General features: G+C 43.2%; 1 protein-coding gene across 3 annotated transcripts in view; it reads right to left on the bottom strand.

The window, feature by feature from the left end:
- The window catches only part of SEPTIN6 (septin 6), a 41,411-nt gene extending 26,624 nt beyond the window's left edge, over window positions 1-14,787 (bottom strand). For 2 of the 3 annotated variants that reach the window (XM_077825792.1, XM_077825790.1), the window contains exons 1-2: window positions 14,739-14,787; window positions 7,118-7,232 (exon numbers count right to left, since the gene is read on the bottom strand). In XM_077825792.1, coding sequence (XP_077681918.1) covers window positions 7,118-7,232; window positions 14,739-14,768 — 145 coding nt within the window. In that variant the 5' untranslated portion in view covers window positions 14,769-14,787. The remainder of the gene's footprint in view (window positions 1-7,117; window positions 7,233-14,738) is intronic. The other variant, XM_077825791.1, reaches the window with a different exon arrangement.
- Between the last annotated feature and the right edge of the window lie 10,597 nt (window positions 14,788-25,384).

Genomic DNA, 25,384 nt, shown 5'->3' with positions numbered 1-25,384 from the left:
GTTTCCGTAGGTTTTCTTTTCAAATCCCAATTAAGACAATTTTTTGTATTTTGATTTAAGAGGGACACCCACCAAATAAAACTTAACCCAAATTTACAACAAAACTAACACCAATGGAAATGCTGTGACCAAAATCGTGCGCGCGCGTGTGTATGTGTGTGTGTAAATAAAATGAAGACTTACGTTTTTAAAATAATAAATAGTTCCCTGCCAGGTTTAAAAACCCAAACACTGTAGCACTAAGAAACTGAAAGCACAACTGACTATAAACAAGAGAGAAATGAATTTCCTGGTGTAAGACGGGAGAAATACAAAAGACGAGCTGAGGGGTCAGCATTAATGAGAAAAATGAGATTTTCAAATAATTTTCAGTTGTTAACGAACTCTGCTATTTTTAAAAGACGTCTGACTGAAACTAGGGAACAAAGCTATTTTAAAATGAACAAGGGATAAAGCGAAGGATTATTATTGGATCTCTCAGGAGTTCCTGCCCGGCCTGGAGGGAAATTTCAGCTGATGTGAATGGTGCCAATTGCTTCTTATACAGAGAGAGAAGTCCAGATGGAACAGATGGTATGGTAAAAAGGACAAGAGGCAAAGTAGTATGGGCTCATTCCAGCTGACGGCATTAGAATCTTCTACAGAAAACAGAAACGATGGATGGGGATGAAGGGAGATGTATTACTCTGAGTGTTACAGTGCGAAAATACTAACAAGAGAATCCTTACCGGAGAAGCTGCTGCCTGATGTCAAGATTATACACACACAGAGTTCAGTACTGGAAGATGTATCTAAGGATCATGCAATACTACAGCAGTCTTTGCCGCCCCCCTGCCACGAAAGCGTGCCTGGGAATTTGTTTAGTGAAAGGAAAAGAAGGTAGCGGTGACCTGCCATTGTTATAATTTGCTGTATCAGGAAGCTCTGACAGCCTGCACACCTACGGAAAAGCAAAAGCAACATGACTTTGAATACACTGCATGCATCACTTAGCAGCAGCAGCGAGCACGGCTGAATTGTAATTTTTATTTTTATTTTTTGGTGGGGGAAGGGTAAAGCAGTTGAACTGACCAGTTGCACTGCAATAAAACAATATTTTTATTTTCCACTTCCGTAGCAACCTTCACAAAAGACTTCCAAAGAGCTTTACAAGTGTATGCTCCCTTTTTACAGACTGCTAAACTGAGGCACAGAGAGGGGCACTGATTTGCTCAAGATTACATGACGAGTGGGTGGCAGCATTAGGCACAGAACCAATCCCTAGTCTCAAGTGTTAGTCATAAGTCCATGCCATGGCTGGTATTTTGCTTCGCAAATTATTTCAGATATTTCTGCTTTCTTAAGCAGTTTCCCCTGACAAACCACCTTCTCCTTGATCCTGCAACACACAGCACTGTGCCTGTGACATCCTGGTAGTTTCAGTGAAAAAATGTCATTTCACAAATTCAGCTTCAGCAGAAGGCCCTTTAGGAGCACAGATATCCCTGATAATTGGCAAGCCTAGCACAAAGAAGCATGAGAAGCACATGAAAGGTGAATGAATTTTAGCTTTTAAATCAAAGCGTTTTCAAGGACTGAAAAATAAACTAGCCTAAGACCTGGAAGCTGCTAGATTCAATCCTGCACCAGTACCAAAGTACTGCCAGACAGAGAGACTAGTGAGTTTTTAGATATGATAACTCACAACCTCCCAAGGGTGGCACTCCCTTGCCCTACCAGAACAAAGGTTTTCTGAGCCAGGACACCACTTTTCCAAGCACTGATCGGCAGCAAGCAATCAAAGAAAAAAAAAGCCCAATCACTGGGGCTGAGCATTTCCCCTCCGATAAAAAAAGTCTTTTAAAGTGAAAGCAGGCACTTCTTTGCTTCCTCCACCTTCTTCCCCTCCACACATACTCTGGTATGCTAGGAAAGTAGACTACAATCTCTAAACAACACACTACCTGTTAAAGAGATTAGGCTACATTAAGGGTTCACCAAGGCAATTCCGCATGATAAAACCATTCCCTGTGGAGAGAGAAACAATAGTTCCCTTAGGGCTTGTCTGCGTGGGGAAGTTTCCCAGCATAGCTAACTTGGTACAATTATTTTGCTATAGCTATGCTAGTATAAAGCATCTAGCTGGCCACTATTCCAGAATAAAAGTGATTTTATTCTAGAATAAGCGGCAAAGAGTCCTGTGGCACCTTATAGACTAACAGACGTATTGGAGCAGAAGCTTTTGTGGGTGAACACCCACTTCGTCAGGACACATCCAATACGTCTGTTAGTCTATAAGGTGCCACAGGACTCTTTGCCGCTTTTACAGATCCAGACTAAACACAGCTACCCCTCTGATACTATTCTAGAATATTTACTCCACTTCCAAAGTTCCATTATAACAAAATAATAACAGTGGAGCTATGCTGGGAAATCTTCCTACACAGACAATCTCTATTCCAGCGTGTTGTAGGGAGATCCCTTGTAATTTGTGTGTGGTTTTGGTTCTGCTTCATTAAGGAGATTGAGGACAAAAGGGGAATCATTTCAAAAGAGGTACTTTGAAGCCATCAAGTGACAGGCAGCGGCCATTTCCAGGCAGGTGAAACAATGATGAACAAAAAACCAATTATCAATAGCTTTTCAGGTGACTTAAAGAGACAAAGACTGTACTCCTATTGGCTCGAAAGCTAATTTTATATTCAATGAGACAAATTCTGTGACTTATAAGCACACAACTCCACTGAAATCAGCTGGAGCTGCATACATGCATGTGAAAGCAGAATTTGACCCCAAATTCACAAAACTCCATACAATATACTTCCCTCTCCTCTTCTCAAGAGCACTCATGTATTGTAAGCAACTTCCTTATTTTGAACCCATTCTGATCAAGACCACAGATCTAAAGTATTACAGTTTACAATGGCCCCTTCAACGTCACAGCTCACAAACATTACTACTCTCTTATCATCAAGCACTGCAGGCATCTAGGGTGATTCCAGTCTCTTGGCACCATAGATTGACATGTCAGCCAGACGCCTTTGAATCCACCCAGTTTTGTTGTCAAATCTGCTTCAGACAAGTAAAGTGTTCTCTTTGGGAAAAGTGTAATTGAGAACTGTAATGATCACATCATCCCAAATGCACTAGACAGAGCATGAACCAACTTCAGCCCCAGCATCAAACAGCACAACTGTTAATGATACCTAGACTGGAATCTCTAACACAGGGCTCAGTTTAGGCTCCCAACATGAATACAGTTTCACTTCTTAGTAATAAAGCAGTCAAATAATGAGACTAGAACTACACTGAATGCAAATAACAAGAAGCGTAGGCTTGCGAAACTGGGAAACACAGTTTGTGAAAAAATTCGAGACCATTCTTATCTGCTGGAGCTGGGTCTCTTTTCCCAGAGCGGCTGCGTCACAAACTAGGAGATCAAGTACCAGTGTGGGGGCTGTGTCAGTTTCTCACAGCTCCAAATGCAAGAGGATCTTCATTTTAAAGATTCCCTGAGCGGGAGGAACCACTTGTGTACAGTGGAATACTAGTCTAACATGACCATAATGTGCACTGGCCTGTATTGAAGCTCAGCAGCCACCCAATTCTATCATCTCGCTTCATGTCACTAAATAACATTGACAGCAAAAAGGAAACAGTCTGAGGCACCAAAATATTTATCCAAGTAATACCCTGAAGTGGAAGGCAATCAGCATTTATTACTACAGCTATGGAATGGAAACGGTTACACTGAGGGATAATTATCAGGGATTCTGTTCGTGAACCTCACGGCTTCTAATGCGTTGCTCAGTTATTTTTCACTCACCATTTTTGGCTTTCGTCTCAAATCAAAGATCAGTTTCAGCAGAAGACAGCTGAAAATGGCCCTTAATCTGAATTAATCATTAAAAGTCACTTCCAAATCGTTCCTTAATAAAATGTAATCACATTAAGGGATTCAGTGAGAGCAGAATAACAGGTTTACAACCAATGCGGTATCTATTAAAAATATCTACATAGTCTCCTTTTTCCAACAAAGGTTACTTGTGATTGAAGTAAATGTTGCTCTTTCATATTTAACTGTCTTACTATGCAATTTGTTATAAACTAGTTGAGTAACCGTTTCCTGTTAAAAGAATTATCCCTCCATCAGTATGGTGTATTAAAGAGGTTAGCACACACAAAAAGAGGGGGGGGGGACTCAGTTTGTGCCTTTTTTTAATGTTTTAAGATGTCCCAAAATGGCACAAAACTAAACCTATTCTTTCCCTTGGTGTGTTTTTGCATTAAAATGTCACATCTTTACTGCATTCCTGGAACACTTTCTGGATGAGAAGAACTGATGATGTCATTATGTTAATTAAACCTGACAAATGGAGAGGAGAAAGTTATTTTTTCAGAATGCTTAGGAGTTTGATTTTATTAACATGAATTTAACCCAAACACTTATAAGAAAAGCAAACATTTAACAACCTGAACCATTCAAATAAGGCTGAAGAAAGTTTATATTCTGCCCTTTGCCAAGCCATCTACATGATTTTTTCCTAGTAAAGTTCATTAAAAAAATTGTAATTACAGAAAATGAAGCTAAGATAGCAGAAGTGTCTATTCTGTAATGATTATTTATATGAGCAGCGTTATTAATCCTTGTAATATTCACTGTGATAATATTAATCTTGTTATTAATACTTGTTATTCAGATTGACTAATGTTTGATTGGTATGCTAAAGTTTTGTCCTGCATACAGTAAAAAAACCAAGCAGTAGTATTCAACTGCTCTCCACATATCAAGGAGAATACATAATCTAAAGAGAAACCTGCCATCACATCTATATCTTAGAGGAAACACTGCACCTTAACTGCAAAAGAAGAGTAAAACAACACAACAGCAAAGAAAATACTGTTAGAGTTCCATCTTTGGGAACAGTGCTTTATCTGTGATGTAAACAGGGTACATCAAACACATGCACTGGAATCACCTCACAGCTGAGCCAGACAATGACCCCTCCATTTGTTAATGAAGTTTATTTTCTCAGAGGAATTCATTGTAAGAGAAAGTTTTCCTCTGAGCTCCATTTGGCAGAGCTCACCTCTCACCATTCTGCTCTTCCTGTCTGAATTTTTCTCATGAACTCCACAGTGGATAAGCGCCAGACACTGCATTGCATGCATGGATCTTTCATGGACAGGGAGCGTCTGTCTACACTGCAATAAGACACCTGCAGCTGGGCAGTGTCAGCTGACATGGGCTCATAGTGCTTGGGCTGAAGGGCTATAAAACTCTAGTGTAGACATTCAGGCTTGGGTTAGAGCCGCCTGAGCATCGATATTGCAATTTACAGCCTGGCGAGGCCGAATCAGCTGACACAGGCCCGCAAGTGTTCTATTGCAGTGTAGACATACCAAGAGAGAACTTCATACAGAGTGAGCACCAACTGTCAGAATCAAGACATGTCATTAGGATTTGAGGGGGAAATTTTGTTCTTATTAAACACTAGAATCATCTCTTCCTTTGCCCCTGCGCTCGTCTATCAACAGTACTTTGAAACCAGAGATCTGCAGGAGCAGTCTACCTGGAACAGCAGCAGCAAAGCAGCAAACACACTTACTCTTCACCCCTGGAAGGTGGGCTTAGGTCAGTCAGAGGAAGTATGGTAGTCTTGTTCCATTAGTTATTAAGGAATGTTTATCCAAACTGTGACACCAGTACCTAATTTCATACAGTTTTCAACCTGTGCTAAAAAAGGGCCATTTGGTGCTGTAATCCCACAAAAGACGATACGGACTCCATCAGATACTATGCTGATAAGATATAAAATCGTACAGTAACAGCATACCATGACTGAGGTGCCCTGACAGAGCTGTGTGAGGGCAGCTTGGACAATGCAGACACACACAAAGCCTGATCCAAACACTAACTTAACTCCGGTTTCAGAGTAACAGCCGTGTTAGTCTGTATTCGCAAAAAGAAAAGGAGTACTTTGGCACCTTAGAGACTAACCAATTTATTTGAGCATAAGCTTTCGTGAGCTACAGCTCACTTCATTGGATGCATACTGTGGAAACTGCAATGCAAACTCCCATGCAAACACATGCCCACACACACACACAAGTACAAAAAAAAGTGGACAGGGAAAAAGAAAGACAAAACAAAAAAAACCATTGTTTGCTTTTTAAGACCAGTACAATTATTGTTTAAATAACTGGCAATCCAAAGGCGGCCTCATATCAAATTATTTGACTTGAACAGCTTATTTTCTACTAAAAGCATTGCATTAAAATATGGGGGGGGAATCCCTCCCCCCCAAAATAAAAAAGCCAGGGATCTTATACATTATTTTTACAGTTCTTTTGCTCAGTAGAATTGCACATTACATTTCCCCACAACTTCAGCAGCAGACTTCTCAGAGTGCCACTAAATCTCATTTAGTTACTGAAAATGGATCAGATGACCAAAAAAAATTGCATTCTGAATAAATCAAAGCTACTTCAAAACCAGAGTCCAGTGAGAGACTGCTGAATTGGAATTCATTTGCAAATTGGATACAATTATCTTAGGCTTGAATAGAGACTGGGAGTGGCTAAGTCATTATGCAAGGTAACCTATTTCCCCTTGTTTTTTCCTACCCCCCCTTCCCCCTCAGATGTTCTTGTTAAACCCTGGATTTGTGCTGGAAATGGCCCACCTTGATGATCATACACATTGTAAGGAGAGTGGTCACTTTAGATAAGCTATTACCAGCAGGAGAGTGGGGTGGGGGGAGAGAAAACCTGGATTTGTGCTGGAAATGGCCCACCTTGATGATCATACACATTGTAAGGAGAGTGGTCACTTTAGATAAGCTATTACAAGCAGGAGAGTGGGGTGGGGGGAGAAAACCTTTTGAAGTGATAAACACCCATTTTTTCATGGTCTGTGTGTATAAAAACATCCTCACTGCATTTTCCACTTTTATGCATCCGATGAAGTGAGCTGTAGCTCACGAAAGCTTATGCTCAAATAAATTGGTTAGTCTCTAAGGTGCCACAAGTACTCCTTTTCTTAAAGCTACCTTGTTAACCCAATTACCTATACATGACTTCTGGTTGCAGGGCAGCCTTGTTCATCAATACAATCTCCCAGAATGGAAATACTCACCCACACACAGGATGTTGAAACAGAAGCCATGGTTAACTGACTTATTAACCAGCTGGTCAGGCAAACTGTCAAATCCCACATGTCCAGAAAGAGGGACAGTACGGCAGCCTTCACCCTGGAATGATTTAAAACACATTTTTAAAAGTTACTTCTAAGTACAACACACTCATTGATATACACTTTTTAAGACCTCCCAAGAGGAATGTGTCACTTCTTCCTTCTATTGAGCAGTCCAAAAACAGATCTGTACATATTGTAAATCTTTGCTTCTTGTCAACATACTTCCCTCACTGCTTAATAAACTGCTCCAGACAATGCACACAAAATACCTGATTCCATTTGTGTTGCAAAATTGCTTTGCCACAGAAATATATTAGAGAACTATGTTTAAACAACTGCAATTGTGTGTGTATACAGTTTATTTATAATTTTTAAAGTTTTGATGGGCGGGACACTCAAGACTTTCCCTATAATGGAAGCAACACACATGACCCTCCCCTGGAAAACAGAAGTTAATCAGTAATTATAGCTCTTTTGTAATAAAATGTCAGTATAATTTGAGGACTAGAAAGAATTAGTAACAAAGTTGTAACCTTACCCAATAATCAGACAACTGAAACACAACACAGCTGTACAGTGTAAGTATTGTAACAGCTGCTGCCAACACAACCTGAATGGAAAGCTGTTGAATATGGCAACATTTTCTATATTGTTGCAAATGCAAACATCTTAGTTAACCGATTAGAGTTCAGTAAAATCCTAATAATGACAATTAGCAACAGACACAATTGCCATCATTGCAGGGACCAATAGGGAATAAACCCACACTGCAGATAGATGGACTAGGTGACCTAACAGGTCTTTTCCATCTCCACGTATTATACTTCTGGGATTGCTGCTGTCCAAGCTACAGACAATACTAAACATAATTAGTGTTTGTTGGCAGACCATGTACCTTCCAGCATATTTATCCACTAGAGGCAACAGACGGTCCAGAAAAACTCCATGAGTTGAACAAATTTCTAAATGCGAGTCTTCTCAGATGGAAGAGATTTGGGGCATGCACGAGTGCTGCATCTCGATCGTGGGGATCCGTAGAGAAAGAAAATCCCAACCCCTGGAGTCGCACAGAGCCTTGCATCAACAATGGCTCCTCAGCAACACTCTCCCACCCCCAACCACTTGCAGCCTGGTTCCAGGAGCTAAATCCCCATAGGGCTGCACTGGTTCAAACCCAGAAGAGACTTTCAAACAGCAGCAACTCCCAGTTTTCCACTGGGTCAGCTAGAAACAAGGCAGGGAGAGGGGCTTCCCCAAGGCTCCATCCATTCCTGGGCCACAAACAGCATTACCACAAAACGCAAACCAACAGCTATGCCTGCACCACCTCAGGAGCTTCAGCAGAAGGGACAGGAGCGAAAGGACACAGGTCCTTACTCTGACTCCTGCACCTGCCCATGAAAGAGAGAGATGAGCCTGGAAACAAAACGGCTTATCCATCCCCCCATCCCAGACACACAGAGCAGCAAACAGGTAGCTCACTGCTCACTGCCAGCCTTTTTGAAAAGTTCACCTGGCTACTGCACGAAGGTCAACTTACGATAAGCCATTCTGGACACAAGCTAGAAATCTGCATAAAAATACCTAAACTATTTGCAAAGGTTCATATTCCAGGCCCGACTCATCCAAATTTGTATTTCAGTGTTAATCTCATATATTTGCATGCAAATGTGATAGCAAGAACAGTTTGTCCCCCACAATGACATTTCTCTCATTCAAGGCATCTCCCTAAATAAGGCATTTCAATCTCCAATGCAGAAAATTCACATTTGGCTTTTGAAACACATCATTAGTTTGTTAGTATTACAGTAAACAGGTGGCCAAAACCAGTGTGAGAGAATGCATCCATGTCACTTTTTTTAGTTTCAGAGTAGCAGCCGTGTTAGTCTGTATCCGCAAAAAGAAAAGGAGGACTTGTGGCACCTTAGAGACTAACAAATTTATTTGAGCATAAGCTTTCGTGAGCTACAGCTCATTCCACTGAATGCATTCGATGAAATGAGCTGTAGCTCATGAAAGCTTATGCTCAAATAAATTTGTTAGTCTCTAAGGTGTCACAAGTCCTTTTCTTTTTTTAGTCTCTCAGATTAATATCTTTACATATCTAAAATCCTTTTTTAAAAGGCCATAAAATGTGTTTTTCTTTCATTGAACTAAACGATATTTTAGCACAGGGAAAATGCTCTCAAGAAATGCATCTGGAATAGACTACGACATGGTTGCTATTTTTTTTTTAAATCTGAGGCTCCATGATACATTCCAGCCATTAGCCATATTTACAGCCTTGTTATGTATAAATATGTTCCCCCAGCCATATTTTGTGTGCGCGTCTGCTTCCTCCTGCCAACATGTTCACCAAATATGGCGCTTGATGAATTCCAAAGCACCTTGCCTCCAAATCACATGTTTATTAGAGGAATCCGTTCTAGTCACCCAAGGGATTTTATTTTATCTCAGAGGCCTTCTGAGTATGCAGCTCTGCATTCTAGTAATTCAAAAAGGAGTATCAATAAGACAATATTATACACAGGAGGAAGAGGAGGTGAATCAGGTTGCAATACACAGAGCCTTTGCAAGCATATGTTAACACACAGTAAAATAAAAACCAACAGAATAATCTCAGGCACTGTTTTGTCTCCACTAAGTGTGCATCACTACCTCAGTACCCTGGTGGAAACACCCCACTGATGAGCACTAACAAAATCAACAGAGAAGGAATCACAAACAGGATTCTAACTAGAGACAGGGAGAAATATCAAGTGCATTTTCAATACCAAATCTTAAATCTGCAGTGCTGAAATATTACCTAAAACACTGAAACTCTAAGAATCCAACCCGATTTGCTACAGGGAATGTGGGTGGAAGTACAGGCTCTCATTCAGAACACATTTTCTCTCTTCATCCCTAAATATAAATATATTACAGATGGAACAAAAAAGTTTACCCATAAAAAACAAGAGGCAAGGCATATTTCACCAAGTAGAACTCTAGCTACCATTCACTTCCTGTTCAGTCTTCTCTAGTCACCTGTGGTTTTAAAATGCTGTTAAACCACACTGCATATCCGTTACAGACAAAGCAGCAAATACCGTGTAAGTAACTTTTTAATCATAGCACATTAACCTCCACATTAAAACACAAAGACTATGTAAAAATAACTTGGAATATCAGGCTGCTAGAGACTGTTAAAGAAGGAGAGTTGTAACAATAAACAGCCCTGAAATATGGAAATTAGAACAGCCATAAAATGAAACCCATCACTATGAAATATAGTGGAGCTCACCTAAGAAAGCTCCACTAATTTTCCTTGGCACTCTAGTCCAGAAGTTGAGAGATAAGAAGCAGTGAAATGTATTGGAAACTAAGGGTTTAGACTCAGGCTGCTTGGGGCATACCAGAAAATCATCAGAAATGAGAAGATCTGTGGGGAGAGGAAACTCATGGGCCAGAAATGTTCTGCTTGCCCACAGCCTACTTATGCAAATACATAAGTTTTTTTCAGTTTTCAGGACCAGAGCCTCAATGTACAAAATGAAGACTCAATACTCAGAATATTGCTACATGTAATGTCTAGGTCATAAACAAGGTATGAGTGAGGGTGACAAATCATCCTGAATGCTTCAATGCAGATCTGAATTAATTTTGCTCAAAACTGAAGGAAAATGTTTCAGTCGGTGCAGTATTTTGTCCTGCATTTGCTTGGATGCACTCAAGAGCTTCTACCATGGACTGCCCTTAATAAGAATTTTAAGGTAGAGTCCAAGATGTAAAACCTGGGGCACACATTTTCTAATGTTTGTTAACAAAGCAATTGTCCAGAATCTCGTACAAAAAAGAGCTTATCTGGGTAAGGCCATTATCTGACTGTTTCTTCTAAGAAGTTTGTCCTTTGATAACCATGTCTAGGAAGGAAGTATCTAACTTTTTAACAGATAAAGATGAAGTGAAAATCTTTTTAAGCTAGAAGAATTTTCAAGCAACTTCACTTGCTGGGAGCAAGATCCTGTGTTATGATACCTACTTAATTTAGACCCCAGTTGGCTCTGATCAGAAGACAGCCTATAACAGCACTTTTACTGACTACTTCTGAATAGTACAAGTATGTGGTTCTTTTATGCAATGACAGAAATCCCTGGTCGGCAGTGTAAACATCTATATTTCAGATGCCTGCATTACACTTGTGGAGGAAAAGGGCTTCATGTTTCTTTTTCTTTCCCAGCTATTACTGAATAAATCAGTAGGTTAATTTATAAAAAAAAAAGTGGTTTTGAATTCACCAAGAAAAAATTATGGCCGTCTCCTCTTTAACTTGATTGCACTGATCATCCATTCAACATCCAAGAACAGTCAAGTGCTTCTGCAATTTCAGACTCTGAAGCTCCATTGCTAACGCTTTTTGATGCCCTTGCCAAAGATTGCAGAGATGTCAGACTATTTGGATATTTTCCCAAGAAAAATTCCCCTCAACCAAAAAAATTGGATAAAAAAACATTCAGCACCCCTCCTCCCATTACTTTCAATCTTATACTATATAAATTACATATGACATCTTCCTATCCAAATCTAGACCCTGATCCTGCAAGGTGACCTCCTCTCCCCAACATGAACCCCTTCATCCAAGCAGAGACCCACTGACTTCAAATAGGCCCCACGTGGGCATTAGGCTTCTGCCCATGATGATCAGCTTGCAGGATCAGGACTTTATTGCTCATGAAAGGTGTCAGATTCACAACCACTGAGACTTGCACCCTATTCATCTACAGAGAAGGTAGCCGAAGCTCATCTACACTGCCCTGCTAAGGTACCTCAACCATGAGCAGAAAGAACTGCCTTCTAGAGGTAAAGGGGGAGTTCATTCTTTGCATCTCAGCAAAGGCTGACAATAACAGCAATCATTTTTGTGCTGTGGATACATGTTCCCTGAAAACTGGATCAATACCACACTTATTTCCTAGAGATCACTCAACAGCCATTAAGTAGTAATAATTTTCCATTACTACTGACCTGGGCTGGTATCAAAGTGACAACACAGGGATGAAAGGTTATGTATCCCTGCAACGAATCCCTGGTGCCATCCAACCCCCCACCCTTCTTATACAATTTAAACTGCTCTCAAAAGATAACAGTGCTCTTCTTCTCCACTATGCTATGACTGACTGCACAACAAACCAATGCCTCAAGTCTGGGCCCACAACAGCATGAGTCATCTATCAGGATAAAGACATTTTCAGTTTGTGACACATTAATTTTTTCATCTGTCTAAAGAAAATAATTTTTTTTTTAAATCACACAGTGTGAATAAGTAGCTGTCTACCTTGCCTTGCAACAGTAGCCATGCCACATCACATGAGTGCTTAACAGTTCTGAGCATCCCTTTACGAGAATGCAATGCTGAATTTTATTTTAGAAGGCAAAGAAATACAAGTGTGCCAATTTTCATACCATGACAATATGCCAAGGGGGATGTCCAGAAGGAAATAATGTCACCAACTGGCAAGGCAAAGGCTGCAATCACCAGTTTAACCAAGATGTGGTCATCGAAAATTTACAGTTTAGAAACCAAACTGAATATTCAACTCAATTGTTATTTCCATCTTAACATATGGATACGAAAGCTGGAAATCCGCCAAAAGTACAGACAAATGTCTAAATGCCTTCAACAGTAAATGCCATAGAAAAATACTAAGTATTAAATGAAATCGATTTATAACAAATGCCGAGATTCATCCGGGTTCCACAACCCCTTATAGCTAAAGTTATCCAGAAAAGGAGATGGAAATATTTGGGACATGTGCGAAGAATGAAGCCAGAGCAGGTGTGCCATGAGCAGCTGGAGGAAAATGCAAAAGGAGCTAAATCGAATACTACTCACAAAGAGAAAATGTATGGTGCTTAATATCACAGGGACATGCAAAGAGCAGCCCAAGATCGACAAGGGTGGAAGAGCCTTGTTTGCATCCTAAGTGATGTCTGCAATGCGGGACAGATTCAAAAGTCTATTAGCAAAGTGAGCTGTTAATAAGCTAAGAACAAAAATGGTAAAGTATGGCTCTTTATGGATGGGAAATAATGCCAAGTTAACAAGCATTCACAGCAATGGAAGAGGCACAAGACTTTCCCATTAATATTAGAAATAAACAGAAAATTTGCTAACGTCCCTAATCCTGCGAATGTAAGTTAATTCTTACTGTATTTATGATGGATTTGGCACAAGTCACTTTCCTGTGAAGCCTTCTGATCCAAGATTAGATAAACGCAACATCTCGTCATAACAGAGTGAGTTAGGGACAGTGCGACTATACGAATGCCAACATTTATTCATAAAGCCACATTATTTTTAAAAGAACTACAGGATCAACCAAGGATATTCCTTGGTGGTAATACTACACTAACCTTCTATTCCAATGTTCACCTATGGCAAGGTGACCGCACAAGCCCTTCATGTCTAACTTCTAAGAGATATCTACACCGTGTTTTGGAGCCTGTGGGAACAAGCCTCCCCGCCTGGGTTGACAGACTTGGGCTTGTGATAGAACCCTGAAAAGAGCTGTCTAGATAGCATTTTAAAGGTATAGCTTGGGCTCCAACAGCTATCTCCCTCCCTAGGCGCCAGAGCCCAAGCCACAACATCACAGCTATTTCTAGAGCATCAGCATGAGTCCTGTTAGCCCAAGATGGTCCATCCGAGCTGCGGGGCTTGCTCCCATGGGCTCCAAAATGCTGCGTAGACATACCCTGAAGTGACAGGATGTACTAGTTGCACCACGAAGAGAACCACGCATACAACTTCCTCGCATCCTCAGCAGAGGGTGGGTTTACCAGGAACCCTTCCCCACTTACATCCAGCTACCGCATGCACTTAGAGAGCCTTCCAGCCCTGTATGCAACATCACAACACCCTTGTAAAGCAGGGATGGGCTATTATCATTTTTGCGGGGGGGGGGGGGGGAGGGTGAAGCACAGTGACTTGTCACGGGGAAGCCTGTGGCCATGCCTGGAATTGAACCCCAGCCTCCCAAGCACCAGGGTAGCATCCTAACCATGGACCCATCCTTCCCGTCGGGTTCATGAGTCCCTTTGGCTTTCACGGAGGCACAGAGAGTTACACAGGACAGAGCCCTGCAGCCACAGAACACGGGCCACACTTGCCCCCCTCTCCGCGATGGAGAGCTGGGAAAGCAAAGTAGGGGGCGGGGGTCCCCCGGGAAAAGGGGGATCCAGGAAGGGGGTGAAAGCGGGGGTCCCCCGGTGGGGGGGGGGGGGGAGAGGGGGAGCTCGATAGAGCTACCCGGCGGCAGAGCTCGCCTCCAAACCTTCCCTCGGGAGCAAGGGGGACGCGCGGGGCCCGGGCACCGCCCAATTTCCAGTCCCGCCCATCTCCCCTAGGGGGCTCCGCGGGGGCCCGGGAGCAGCTCGGGGCCCCCCCGGCGGCACGAGCCCCGCTCGCAGCCCGGGCTCCGGGGCCGGACGCAGCCGCTCGGGGCAGCCATTCACTCGGCAACGCCCCGGCCTCCCTCCCCGCAGCCCCCTCCCGGCCCGGGCAGCCCGGCCCCGCGCTCACCACCTGCCGCGCGATCTCGGTCGCCGCCATGGCCCCGCCGCCGCCGCCAGAAGCCGAAGGGGAAACGCCCCCTCGCGCGGCCGGGAGCCCGAGCTACCCCCGGGACCCGCCCACTGCGCCCGGGGGGGGGGGAGAGCAGCAGCAGCCCCGCCCTCCGCGCCCCGCAGGCCGACCCCGACACGGCGCCCGCGCCCCTCCGCACCGCCCCCCCTCCCCGCGTGGCCACGGGCCGGCCCCGAGCCGGCTCCCGCCCCGCTGGGCGCCCCGAAATGCGAGCTGCTGAACCTTCCCCCCCCCGGCTCGGAATGGTCCGACCCGAGCCCTGGGCGAGTTGTCGGCTACAATGTGTCTGGGCGGCGGAGCGCCCCGCGCGAGCCCTGCGCTAGCCTGGGGGGTGGGGGGAATGCGCTCCCCTGCTGTCCCCCCCGCACACACACAGCCAGCTTCAGCTCTGCCCCACTGCCGGGGCCCCCCAGGCCAGGCTCCGCCATCTGCAGCACCCCCCCGCCCTGCCCCCCCCGGGGGGGGAAACGTTCCTCCTTCACCTGCCCGCTGGGGATGCACACGGCGGCCTGCAGCCCTGGGCCATGCAGACTCCCATCTCAGCCCTGCCCTGCTGCTGGGAGTAGATGCATCCCTCCCCCCGCTGATCCTGCAGCACTGCCCCCATTTCTTCCTCAGTCCTCCTGCATTTCAAGCCTTGTTCCCTGCCTTCATCTCCCTTCTCCCGTGTACATCACTAAATAGCTCCTGCCCCAGCTTGGTGTTTACTCCCTTTAAAATCTCGGATGGCTGCTGCCATGTGCTGCATTAGGGGTGGTCAGCTCCTTTAATCTTTCCTCAATATTCAGTCTCTCCCCCCCCTTATTGTTGGTTGCTGTTCTCTGAACTTGCTTCAGTCCCAATTTAGCATCATCTATGATGAACTCAGTGACAGACAATTCACTCCAGGCTTCCAGGTTATTAATTAAGATGTTAAATAAGGCCTCCAGCTTTGAGTTTCAGGGGTGCTCTGCCCATGCAGAGGGATGCACTCAGTGGTTATTTGGTGTTAGGGCTGAGGCCCCGCTCCTCCGGGCGTGGCAATTCATAACTCCAGCATCTCCGGGTGTGGCAGTTTGTAAATCCCAGAACCTCTGGATTTGGCAGTTTGTAAATCCCAGCACCTCTGGGCGTGGCAGTTCTTAGCCCCTCATCAATTATGAAATTAAAACATGTGCTTGAGCCCCAGCACCCCTTTTGTTACAAATTAAGCACTGAATGCACCAACATGGAGCTGCTCCCAGGATCCAGCCTGGTGCATGGAGCTGCTCCCAGGATGACTGGTGCTGACCTCAATCTCAATGACACTACATTACACATCTCCGCCAATAGGATACATTTCTGCTTATTGTTACCTTTGATTTAACACCTTTTGGCCAGTTTTCAGTCCACAGGCTAGTGTTCTTACTCAAGCCAACATGCATTGTTTTCAATTCAGATTCCATGAGAGACGGTATAAATGCTGTATTCAAATATATGACATCAACTATATTTACTTTCATCTACTAAAGGCCCCCATCCTGTGATAAAATGCATGCTGGCAGATCCCGGGGCCTGTGCAAAGCTGCGTCGCAGCCATGGGGCCCCACGCATGAGCAGGGGTCCATTACAAGAGCAAAGCCTCATTTTGTAATTCAGATCACACCAGTTCTTGCAGCACACCTGGGAGGTGACAGCTTGGATTGACAGTGGTGGCTGGGATGCTTCTCAGGGCACCAGGATTGAGTCGCCTCCTTGTTACCACCTGCCTCCAGCATGAGGGAGCCTTGCCTGTGCTAGCTCCCTAGCACAACCAGCCTGTCAGCCACTCAAGCACTCTCCTTTGGGCTACACCAGCCCTGTCTTTGCCTTGCAGGTTGATAATGGATGGACCCCAATCCCTGAGTCCCTTCAACATGAACCCATGATCACTGGATACCCACAGAAACCAGAGAGCCTCTGCTCCCAAAGGAACAGTGTGCCCTAGTTTACCAGTTTTATCAGACCTCCACTCCTGTATTAGGCACAGCACTGGAGTTCCATTACAAAACAAAAGGAAATGTTTTAAAGAAAGAGTAGAGATCCAAATAAAAACTCGTGTGAGAGATGGGAATAAATAGTTACATATCAAACAAAATCATAACTCACATTCTTGAGCCAAACTCAGATATTCTGTAAACACATAACAAGCAGCTTGCAGCTCTGGGTGAGAAGAATTCCCAATGGTGAGAACGAGTCTCCACAATACTGATGTGATAAGAGGGACCATGAACAGCCCCCTTGTTCAAAATTTGCCACCCCTCTGAAGGAAGAGTTGGGGTGATTTCCCTGTCTGTGAAGGAGCAATCCCCTCATTCATGGCCCCCTGCCTGCCAGAGAGGACAAATAAACACCTGACAAGTATTCTAAAAGGGGGGAATATTATCCATGTACTCAGCATATTTCAGGGACAAAATATAAAAAAGGCTAGCACCATGCAGGTTGGTGTATGCTGGGTGTCTCTGGCCTTGATTATGGTTAAGATCAAACATTCTTGTCTAAATGGGAGAACAAAGTGAGTCACTCACTCACAGTGCAAGCACATGCCCCCCTTTTACTTGGGCTCCATTGCAGAATAAGTGGGGAATGTTTTGATGAAACCCTTCTCTGCCCATTCCTGCCCAAGAGAAAGGAAGGATCTGGATAATACTGGCAAAGATACAGAAGTTAAACATGTTGATGTGTTCTCATCATCAGCTTTGTGTCTTAACACAGTACATCAGTTATGAAGTCCAGTTTCCCTACAGAACAGCCGAAAAACAAAGATCATGGGCAAATTCCTGATTCAACTCAGCTCAACAGCAAAACCCACACTGACTTCACTAGGATATGGATTTAGTCCCTTACTTTGTCAGAGTCCTGCAATTTGTCACGTCTATTATCAGCCACTCTTTCCAGCTGCCAGCCTGCAAAATCCAGACCTCTGTGCAAAGCAGCTGATGCCTTCCATGAAATGGCATTTTCATGACCATCAAAGGAGCCAGTAGGAGCCACCGCTCTGCTCAGTCTGGGAACTAGGGCCACCATTTTCAAATTTGAGTGGCTAACTTTTGGCACCAAAATCCATACTTAGGCAACTAAGTGAGGTTCCAGTCCTCCATTGGGATTCTCTGTCTCAGCCTGTGCCTATATAGAGTCCTAGTGGCTTCAGTGGGACTCCACATGGGCACAAGAGAGACCACCTTAATAGAGCCCAGTGCAGCACTGAGCCTGTGTGACCTTGTAACAGCTGAGTATCCATCAACTTCAGTAGTACAGGATCAGGCCCAATTCAGTAATGTTTTGAATACCCTCAACTCCCAGTGAGTTTGATGCAAAGTGAAAGTATTCATCTCCTTGTGGGAATCACTAACTCATAGAACCATAGGGTCCTTTGAGTGAATGCAATCAGGTGCTTACAATATTATTTTGGGACCACACACCCTTCCCTACTGCTGATGTGCTTATAATGTGACTAGTTTCACTCCAAAAGATGTTGTCCAGATTGCCTGCAGCAGGAGATACTAATTTTCCAACTCCTTTTTCAAAACTTTGTGGCTGGTCTATTAAAATTGGACTTAATTCTTAATATATGTGAATGCAGAAGGGCAACTCACACAAGTAATGATCCGCAGCATCAAGCCCATGCAAATCTGCAAGTGACCTACCAGAACTGCAGGAGGTCTAATCTAAACTTTGTGGGATTGAAGTCAATGGAAAACTTCCAGTGACTTCAGTGGAGCCAAGATTTCATCCCACGTTTCATTCTGTGTTTTACACATAACTTCCACCAATGAGCTCAGTAAACAAATACTACCAATATTTGATTTATACTTCTAAATAAAACTCCTAATCCACTCTTTTTGGAAGTTTAATCAAATTCGTATTAATCTGAGAGTGGGCTGTTGCTACCCACGGCAGAGCAAGGGACTAACAGAATGCACACACAATGAGAAACTATGGACTTTGCAGGAAAAAAAACACTTCATTGGTTAAAAGTGTATTCTCAGTTTATAATCTGGATAACACATGGCACCCTATGCTAATGCAGTGTTTGTAAACACTTCTCGGGGACTGGATCATGGTTTAGGGCTTGTATTTAAGTATTTTACATCTGTGAGTCTCAGTAAATTCTTTGCAAAAAGAAAAGGAGTACTTGTGGCACCTTAGAGACTAACCAATTTATTTGAGAATGAGCTTTCGTGAGCTACAGCTCACTTCATCGGATGTATACCATGGAAACTGCAGTAGACATTATATACACACAGAGACCATGAAACAATACCCCCTCCCACTCCACTGTCCTGCTGGTAATAGCTTATCTAAAGTGATCATCAAGTTGGGCCATTTCCAGCACAAATCCAGGTTTTCTCACTCTCCGCCCCCACACACACACAAACTCACTCTCCTGCTGGTAATATCCCATCCAAAGTGACCACTCTCTTCACAATGTGTATGATAATCAAGGTGGGTCATTTCCAGCACAAATCCAGGTTCTCTCACTCCCTCAGCCCCCTCCAAAAACCACACACACAAACTCATTCTCCTGCTGGTAATAGCTTATCAAAAGTGACCACTCTCCCTACAATGTGCATGATAATCAAGGTGGGCCATTTCCAGCACAAATCCAGGTTTTCTCACCCCACCCCCCACCCCCATACACACACAAACTCACTCTCCTGCTGGTAATAGCTTATCTAAAGTGATCATTAAGTTGGGCCATTTCCAGCACCAATCCAGGTTTTCTCACCCTCCGCCCCCCCTCCCCCCAACTCACTCTCCTGCTGGTAATAGCCCATCCAAAGTGACCACTCTCTTCACAATGTGTATGATAATCAAGGTGGGCCATTTCCTGCATAAATCCAGGTTCTCTCACCCCCTCACCCTCCTCCAAAAACCACACACACAAACTCAATCTCCTGCTGGTAATAGCTTATCCAAAGTGACCACTCTCCCTACAATGTGCATGATAATCAAGGTGGGTCATTTCCAGCACAGATCCAGGCTCTCACCCCCGCCCCCCCCGGGGAACACACACATAAACTCACTCTCCTGCTGGCAATAGCTCATCCAAACTGACCACTCTCCAAGTTTAAATCCAAGTTTAACCAGAACGTCGGGGCGGGGGGGGGGAGTAGGAAAAAGCAAGGGGAAATAGGCTACCTTGCATAATGACTTAGCCACTCCCAGTCTCTATTTAAGCCTAAATTAATAGTATCCAATTTGCAAATGAATTCCAATTCAGCAGTTTCTCGCTGGAGTCTGGATTTGAAGTTTTTTTGTTGTAAGATAGTGACCTTCATGTCGGTGATTGCGTGACCAGAGAGATTGAAGTGTTCTCCGACTGGTTTATGAATGTTATAATTCTTGACATCTGATTTGTGTCCATTTATTCTTTTACGTAGAGACTGTCCAGTTTGACCAATGTAAATGGCAGAGGGGCATTGCTGGCACATGATGGCATATATCACATTGGTGGATGTGCAGGTGAACGAGCCTCTGATAGTGTGGCTGATGTTATTAGGCCCTGTGATGGTGTCCCCTGAATAGATATGTGGGCACAGTTGGCAACAGGCTTTGTTGCAAGGATAGGTTCCTGGGCTAGTGGTTCTGTTGTGTGGTATGTGGTTGTTGGTGAGTATTTGCTTCAGGTTGGGGGGCTGTCTGTAGGCAAGGACTGGCCTGTCTCCCAAGATTTGTGAGAGTGTTGGGTCATCCTTCAGGATAGGTTGTAGATCCTTAATAATGCGTTGGAGGGGTTTTAGTTGGGGGCTGAAGGTGACGGCTAGTGGCGTTCTGTTATTTTCTTCGTTAGGCCTGTCCTGTAGTAGGTGACTTCTGGGAACTCTTCTGGCTCTATCAATCTGTTTCTTCACTTCCGCAGGCGGGTATTGTAGTTGTAAAAAAGCTTGATAGAGATCTTGTAGGTGTTTGTCTCTGTCTGAGGGGTTGGAGTAAATGTGGTTGTATCGCAGAGCTTGGCTGTAGACGATGGATCGTGTGGTGTGGTCAGGGTGAAAGCTGGAGGCATGTAGGTAGGAATAGCGGTCAGTAGGTTTCCGGTATAGGGTGGTGTTTATGTGACCATTGTTTATTAGCACTGTAGTGTCCAGGAAGTGGATCTCTTGTGTGGACTGGACCAGGCTGAGGTTGATGGTGGGATGGAAATTGTTGAAATCATGGTGGAATTCCTCAAGGGCTTCTTTTCCATGGGTCCAGATGATGAAGATGTCATCAATATAGCGCAAATAGAGTAGGGGCTTTAGGGGACGAGAGCTGAGGAAGCGTTGTTCTAAATCAGCCATAAAAATGTTGGCATACTGTGGGGCCATGCAGGTACCCATAGCAGTCCCGCTGATCTGAAGGTATACATTGTCCCCAAATGTAAAATAGTTATGGGTAAGGACAAAGTCACAAAGTTCAGCCACCAGGTTAGCTGTGACATTATCGGGGATAGTGTTCTTGACGGCTTGTAGTCCATCTTTGTGTGGAATGTTGGTGTACAGGGCTTCTACATCCATAGTGGCCAGGATGGTGTTATCAGGAAGATCACCGATGGATTGAAGTTTCCTCAGGAAGTCAGTGGTGTCTCGAAGGTAGCTGGGAGTGCTGGTAGCGTAGGGCCTGAGGAGGGAGTCTACATAGCCAGACAATCCTGCTGTCAGGGTGCCAATGCCTGAGATGATGGGGCGCCCAGGATTTCCAGGTTTATGGATCTTGGGTAGTAGATAGAATATCCCAGGTCGGGGTTCCAGGGGTGTGTCTGTGCGGATTTGATCTTGTGCTTTTTCAGGAAGTTTAATGATCACTTTAGATAAGCTATTACCAGCAGGAGAGTGAGTTTGTGTGTGTATGGGGGTGGGGGGGTGAGAGAACCTGGATATGTGCAGGAAATGGCCCACCTTGATTATCATACACAGGGTTTATCAGAATGATTTGATCTTTCCTAGGCACTGGATTAATGTCTCTCACCGTTTCTTATTTTTTTAAAAAGTTTAAATATAGTCTGATGCAAATGATTACAGCCAGAATTTACAAAAATGCCTAAAAGGATTATGTACCCAACTCCTAAAGAAAGGAGGAGTTCAACATCTAAATCCCTTAGTCACCTGTGAAAATACCAGACCATAACATTCAGTCTATACATTTCATGGCCAGCAATGTCAGACATTGAATCTGCAATAAAGTCCACATCATAGAATCACAGAAGTGGAAGGGACCTCAAGAGGTCATCTACTCTAGTCCCCTGCTCTCATGGCAGGACTAAGTATTATCTAAACCATTCTTGCCAGGTGTTTGTCCAACCTGCTCTTAAAAATCTCCAATGAGATTTTTACAACCTCCCTAGGCAATTTATTCCAGTGCTTCACCACCTTGACAGTTAGGAAGTTTTTCCTAATGTCCAACCTAAACCTCCCTTGCTGCAATTTAAGACCATTGCTTCTTGTCCTATCCTCAGAGGTTAAGAAAAACAAATTTTCTCCCTCCTCCTTGTAACAACCTTTTACGTACTTGAAAACTGTTATGTTCCCCCTCAGTCTTCTCTTCTCCAGACTAAACAAACCCAATTTTTTCAATCTTCCCTCAGAGTTCATGTTTTCTAGACCTTTAATCATTTTTGTCACTCTTCTCTGGATTTTCTCCAATTTGTCCACATCCTCCCTGAAATGTGACGCCCAGAACTGGACACAATACTCCAGTTGAGGCCTAATCAGTGCAGAGTAGAGCAGAAGAATTACTTCTAGTGTCTTGCTTCAACACTCCTGCTAATACATCCCAGAATGATGTTTGCTTTTCTGCAACAGCGTTATACTGTTGACTCATATTTAGCTTGTGGTACACTATGACCCCCAGATCCCTTTCCGCAGTACTCCTTCCTAGGCAGTCATTTCCCATTTTTGTATGTGTGCAACTGATTGTTCCTTCCTAAATGGAGTACTTTGCATTTGTCCTTATTAAATTTCATCCTATTTACTTCAGACCATTTCTCCAGTTTGTCCAGATCATTTTGAATTTTAATCCTATCCTCCTAAGCACTTGCAACCAACCCCCCCCCCGCTTGGTGTCATCTGCAAACTTTATAAGTGTACTCTCTATGCCATTATCTAAATCATTGATAAAGATACTGAACAGAACTGGACCCAGAACTGATCCCTGCGGGACCCTATTCATTATGCTCTTCCAGCATGACTGTGAACCACTGATAACTACTCTCTGGGAATGGTTTTCCAACCAGTTTTGTACCTCATAACCTTATATTTAACCACTTGTCACATTTCTCATTCATCAGATTGAAAAAGCAAAACGTGCCCGGCTTTTCAGTGGACAACTGAAAAGTCTTTTATTTTCCCCAGTCTAACTAGTAGCAGTTTTGCTATTTACTTCTATGTCCCATGAAGTGTATCATAAAACCAGGCAGGACAACACATTTGGAAATGTATTGGTCCCTGTGGGGGATGGACTAAGGGCCTGGTTCAACAGCCATTAAATCAGTGGAGATACCTCATTCATTTAAAGGGGCAATAGTTCCTCTATAATCAAATAGATCTTTTCCATCTCAGTACATTCTATGGGCCAAATTCTTTGCCATAAGAGCACAACTCTTATTGACTTTTATGAGCACGTTTATCTGAAGAAAGGATTTGGTCCTTCATATTTATCAGTCCGAGTGATATAAGCTGCAGGTCCCATGCTGCCAGTACTAAAGCATGCTCAGAATTTCTAAAAATTATAGATGACAATTTCCTAATTAAAAAAGTGTTGCATTCAACGGAAGAATTCTGTATTAGACCTCATCTTGACAGATTAATTCATCTTTATCACAGAACTAAAAATTAGTGGTTACTTTGGTGCAAGTGATCATGACTTGGTTATGTTTGTAATGTGGAAACAGAATAAAGTCCAAACCAGTAATATCTATATAATTGGTATTTTACAAAGAGCCAGTTTCACAAAGCTGAAAACAATTATGAGCCAAATCATCTGGGAGAAAATTTAAATAGAAAAAACATGAATGCTAATTGGAAACTGTTTAAGAATATTTTACTAGGTGCTCAAAAAATCACAATTCCACAACTGAGAAAGAAGGCTACACTGGCTTAAAAAAACAAAAACCCCAAAAGATTGTCAATAATGCAGAAAAGGCAGAAGTATTCAATAAATATTTGTGTTTCGTATTTCAGGAAAAGTCAGATGATGTATTCTTATCGTATGTTGATGAAATACTTTCCATTCCAACAGTAACTCAGGAGGATGTTAAACAGCCACTACTAGAGTCAGACACTGTTAAATCAGCAGATCCTGCTAACTTGCATCTGAGAGTTTTAAAAGACCCGGCCAAGGAGCTCTCTGGACCATCAGTGTTGATGGGTTTATGGAAAATAGATCTGTCAAACTAACTTGATCTCTTTTTGATGAGATTACATGTGTGGTTGATAAAGGTCATAGTGTTGATGTAACATACTTAGCCTTCTGCCTTAGTATCATGTGACATTTTGATTAAAAAACAGAATGATACAAAATCAACAAGGCATATATTAAATGGATTGAAAACTAGATAACAGACAGGTATCAAAATGTAATTGTGAATGGGGAATCATTAGTGAATGGGAGTATTTCTAGTGAGAGCCATATACATAAGTCAGGAGAGCCACAAGAATGATTAGAGGATTAGAAAACATGCCTTATACTGAAAGACTCAAAGAGTTCAATCTATTTAGCTTATTAGAGAGAAGGTTAAAGAGTGACTTGATCACAGGCTATAATTACCTATAAGAGGGACAGAAGTTTAATAAGAAGGCTCTTGAGTGTAGCCTATAGAGCCAGCTTAGCATTTCATTTAACAATCACACAAGGAACCTACAGGCCTACAACCTGTAAGGCATTAAGCAGTTAGCGTAAGGCTTTGAGGCCTATGAACTTTAGCATAAATAAGTGGCCCAGCAGTGACCCTGAGTTTTGAAGTACTGGGAACATTGTGCTTGGGAAGGCAGGGAAGGGGAGTGTGTACAAAATGATACCAGGAACATTGAACTGATACTAGTCTGGGCTATTTTAGGACAGAAATGTTCGCAGATGCTTAACCATAAACTTGCCTGGGCAGTGAGTTGATGTACATATGATAATAGGTCAAGACCATTAGTATACTAATCTGTAGCATAAGGATACTGCAACATAATTAAGGTGAGGAAATTAGATATGGACAAAGGAGGCCGGGTATTTGTATGAATATTCATGACAGTCCATAGGCCCTTTAATAGGCCAGACAACCATGAAAGGAGAGATCTGTACCACTAGACTTTTTTGGCATGCCAGAGACAGAGCAGGACCTTTGTATTTTACCACCAGATCCCCAAGAAAGGATGTCAGTAGATGTAAGGAATGGTACAAAAATTAGCTTCATACTATATTACTGCCATCATTTTATGTGGCTTGGAGCATTTGTGTCTTTACTAACTGTGCTAATAAAATTGCTTAAAGTTTTGCTTTGTCCTCAGTATGTCTTTGTTGTGCACATCGGGCTCTCAACCAGATACTGAACTGGATAATCTTGATTTTGGGACTAGACCCCTACAAGCCACAGCTCTTTAAATTAATAATTAATTGGA

The sequence above is a fragment of the Eretmochelys imbricata genome, chromosome 9, assembly GCF_965152235.1.
Source record: "Eretmochelys imbricata isolate rEreImb1 chromosome 9, rEreImb1.hap1, whole genome shotgun sequence".
Classification (NCBI taxonomy): domain Eukaryota; kingdom Metazoa; phylum Chordata; order Testudines; family Cheloniidae; genus Eretmochelys; species Eretmochelys imbricata.
This window is presented reverse-complemented; position numbering and strand designations above follow the sequence as displayed.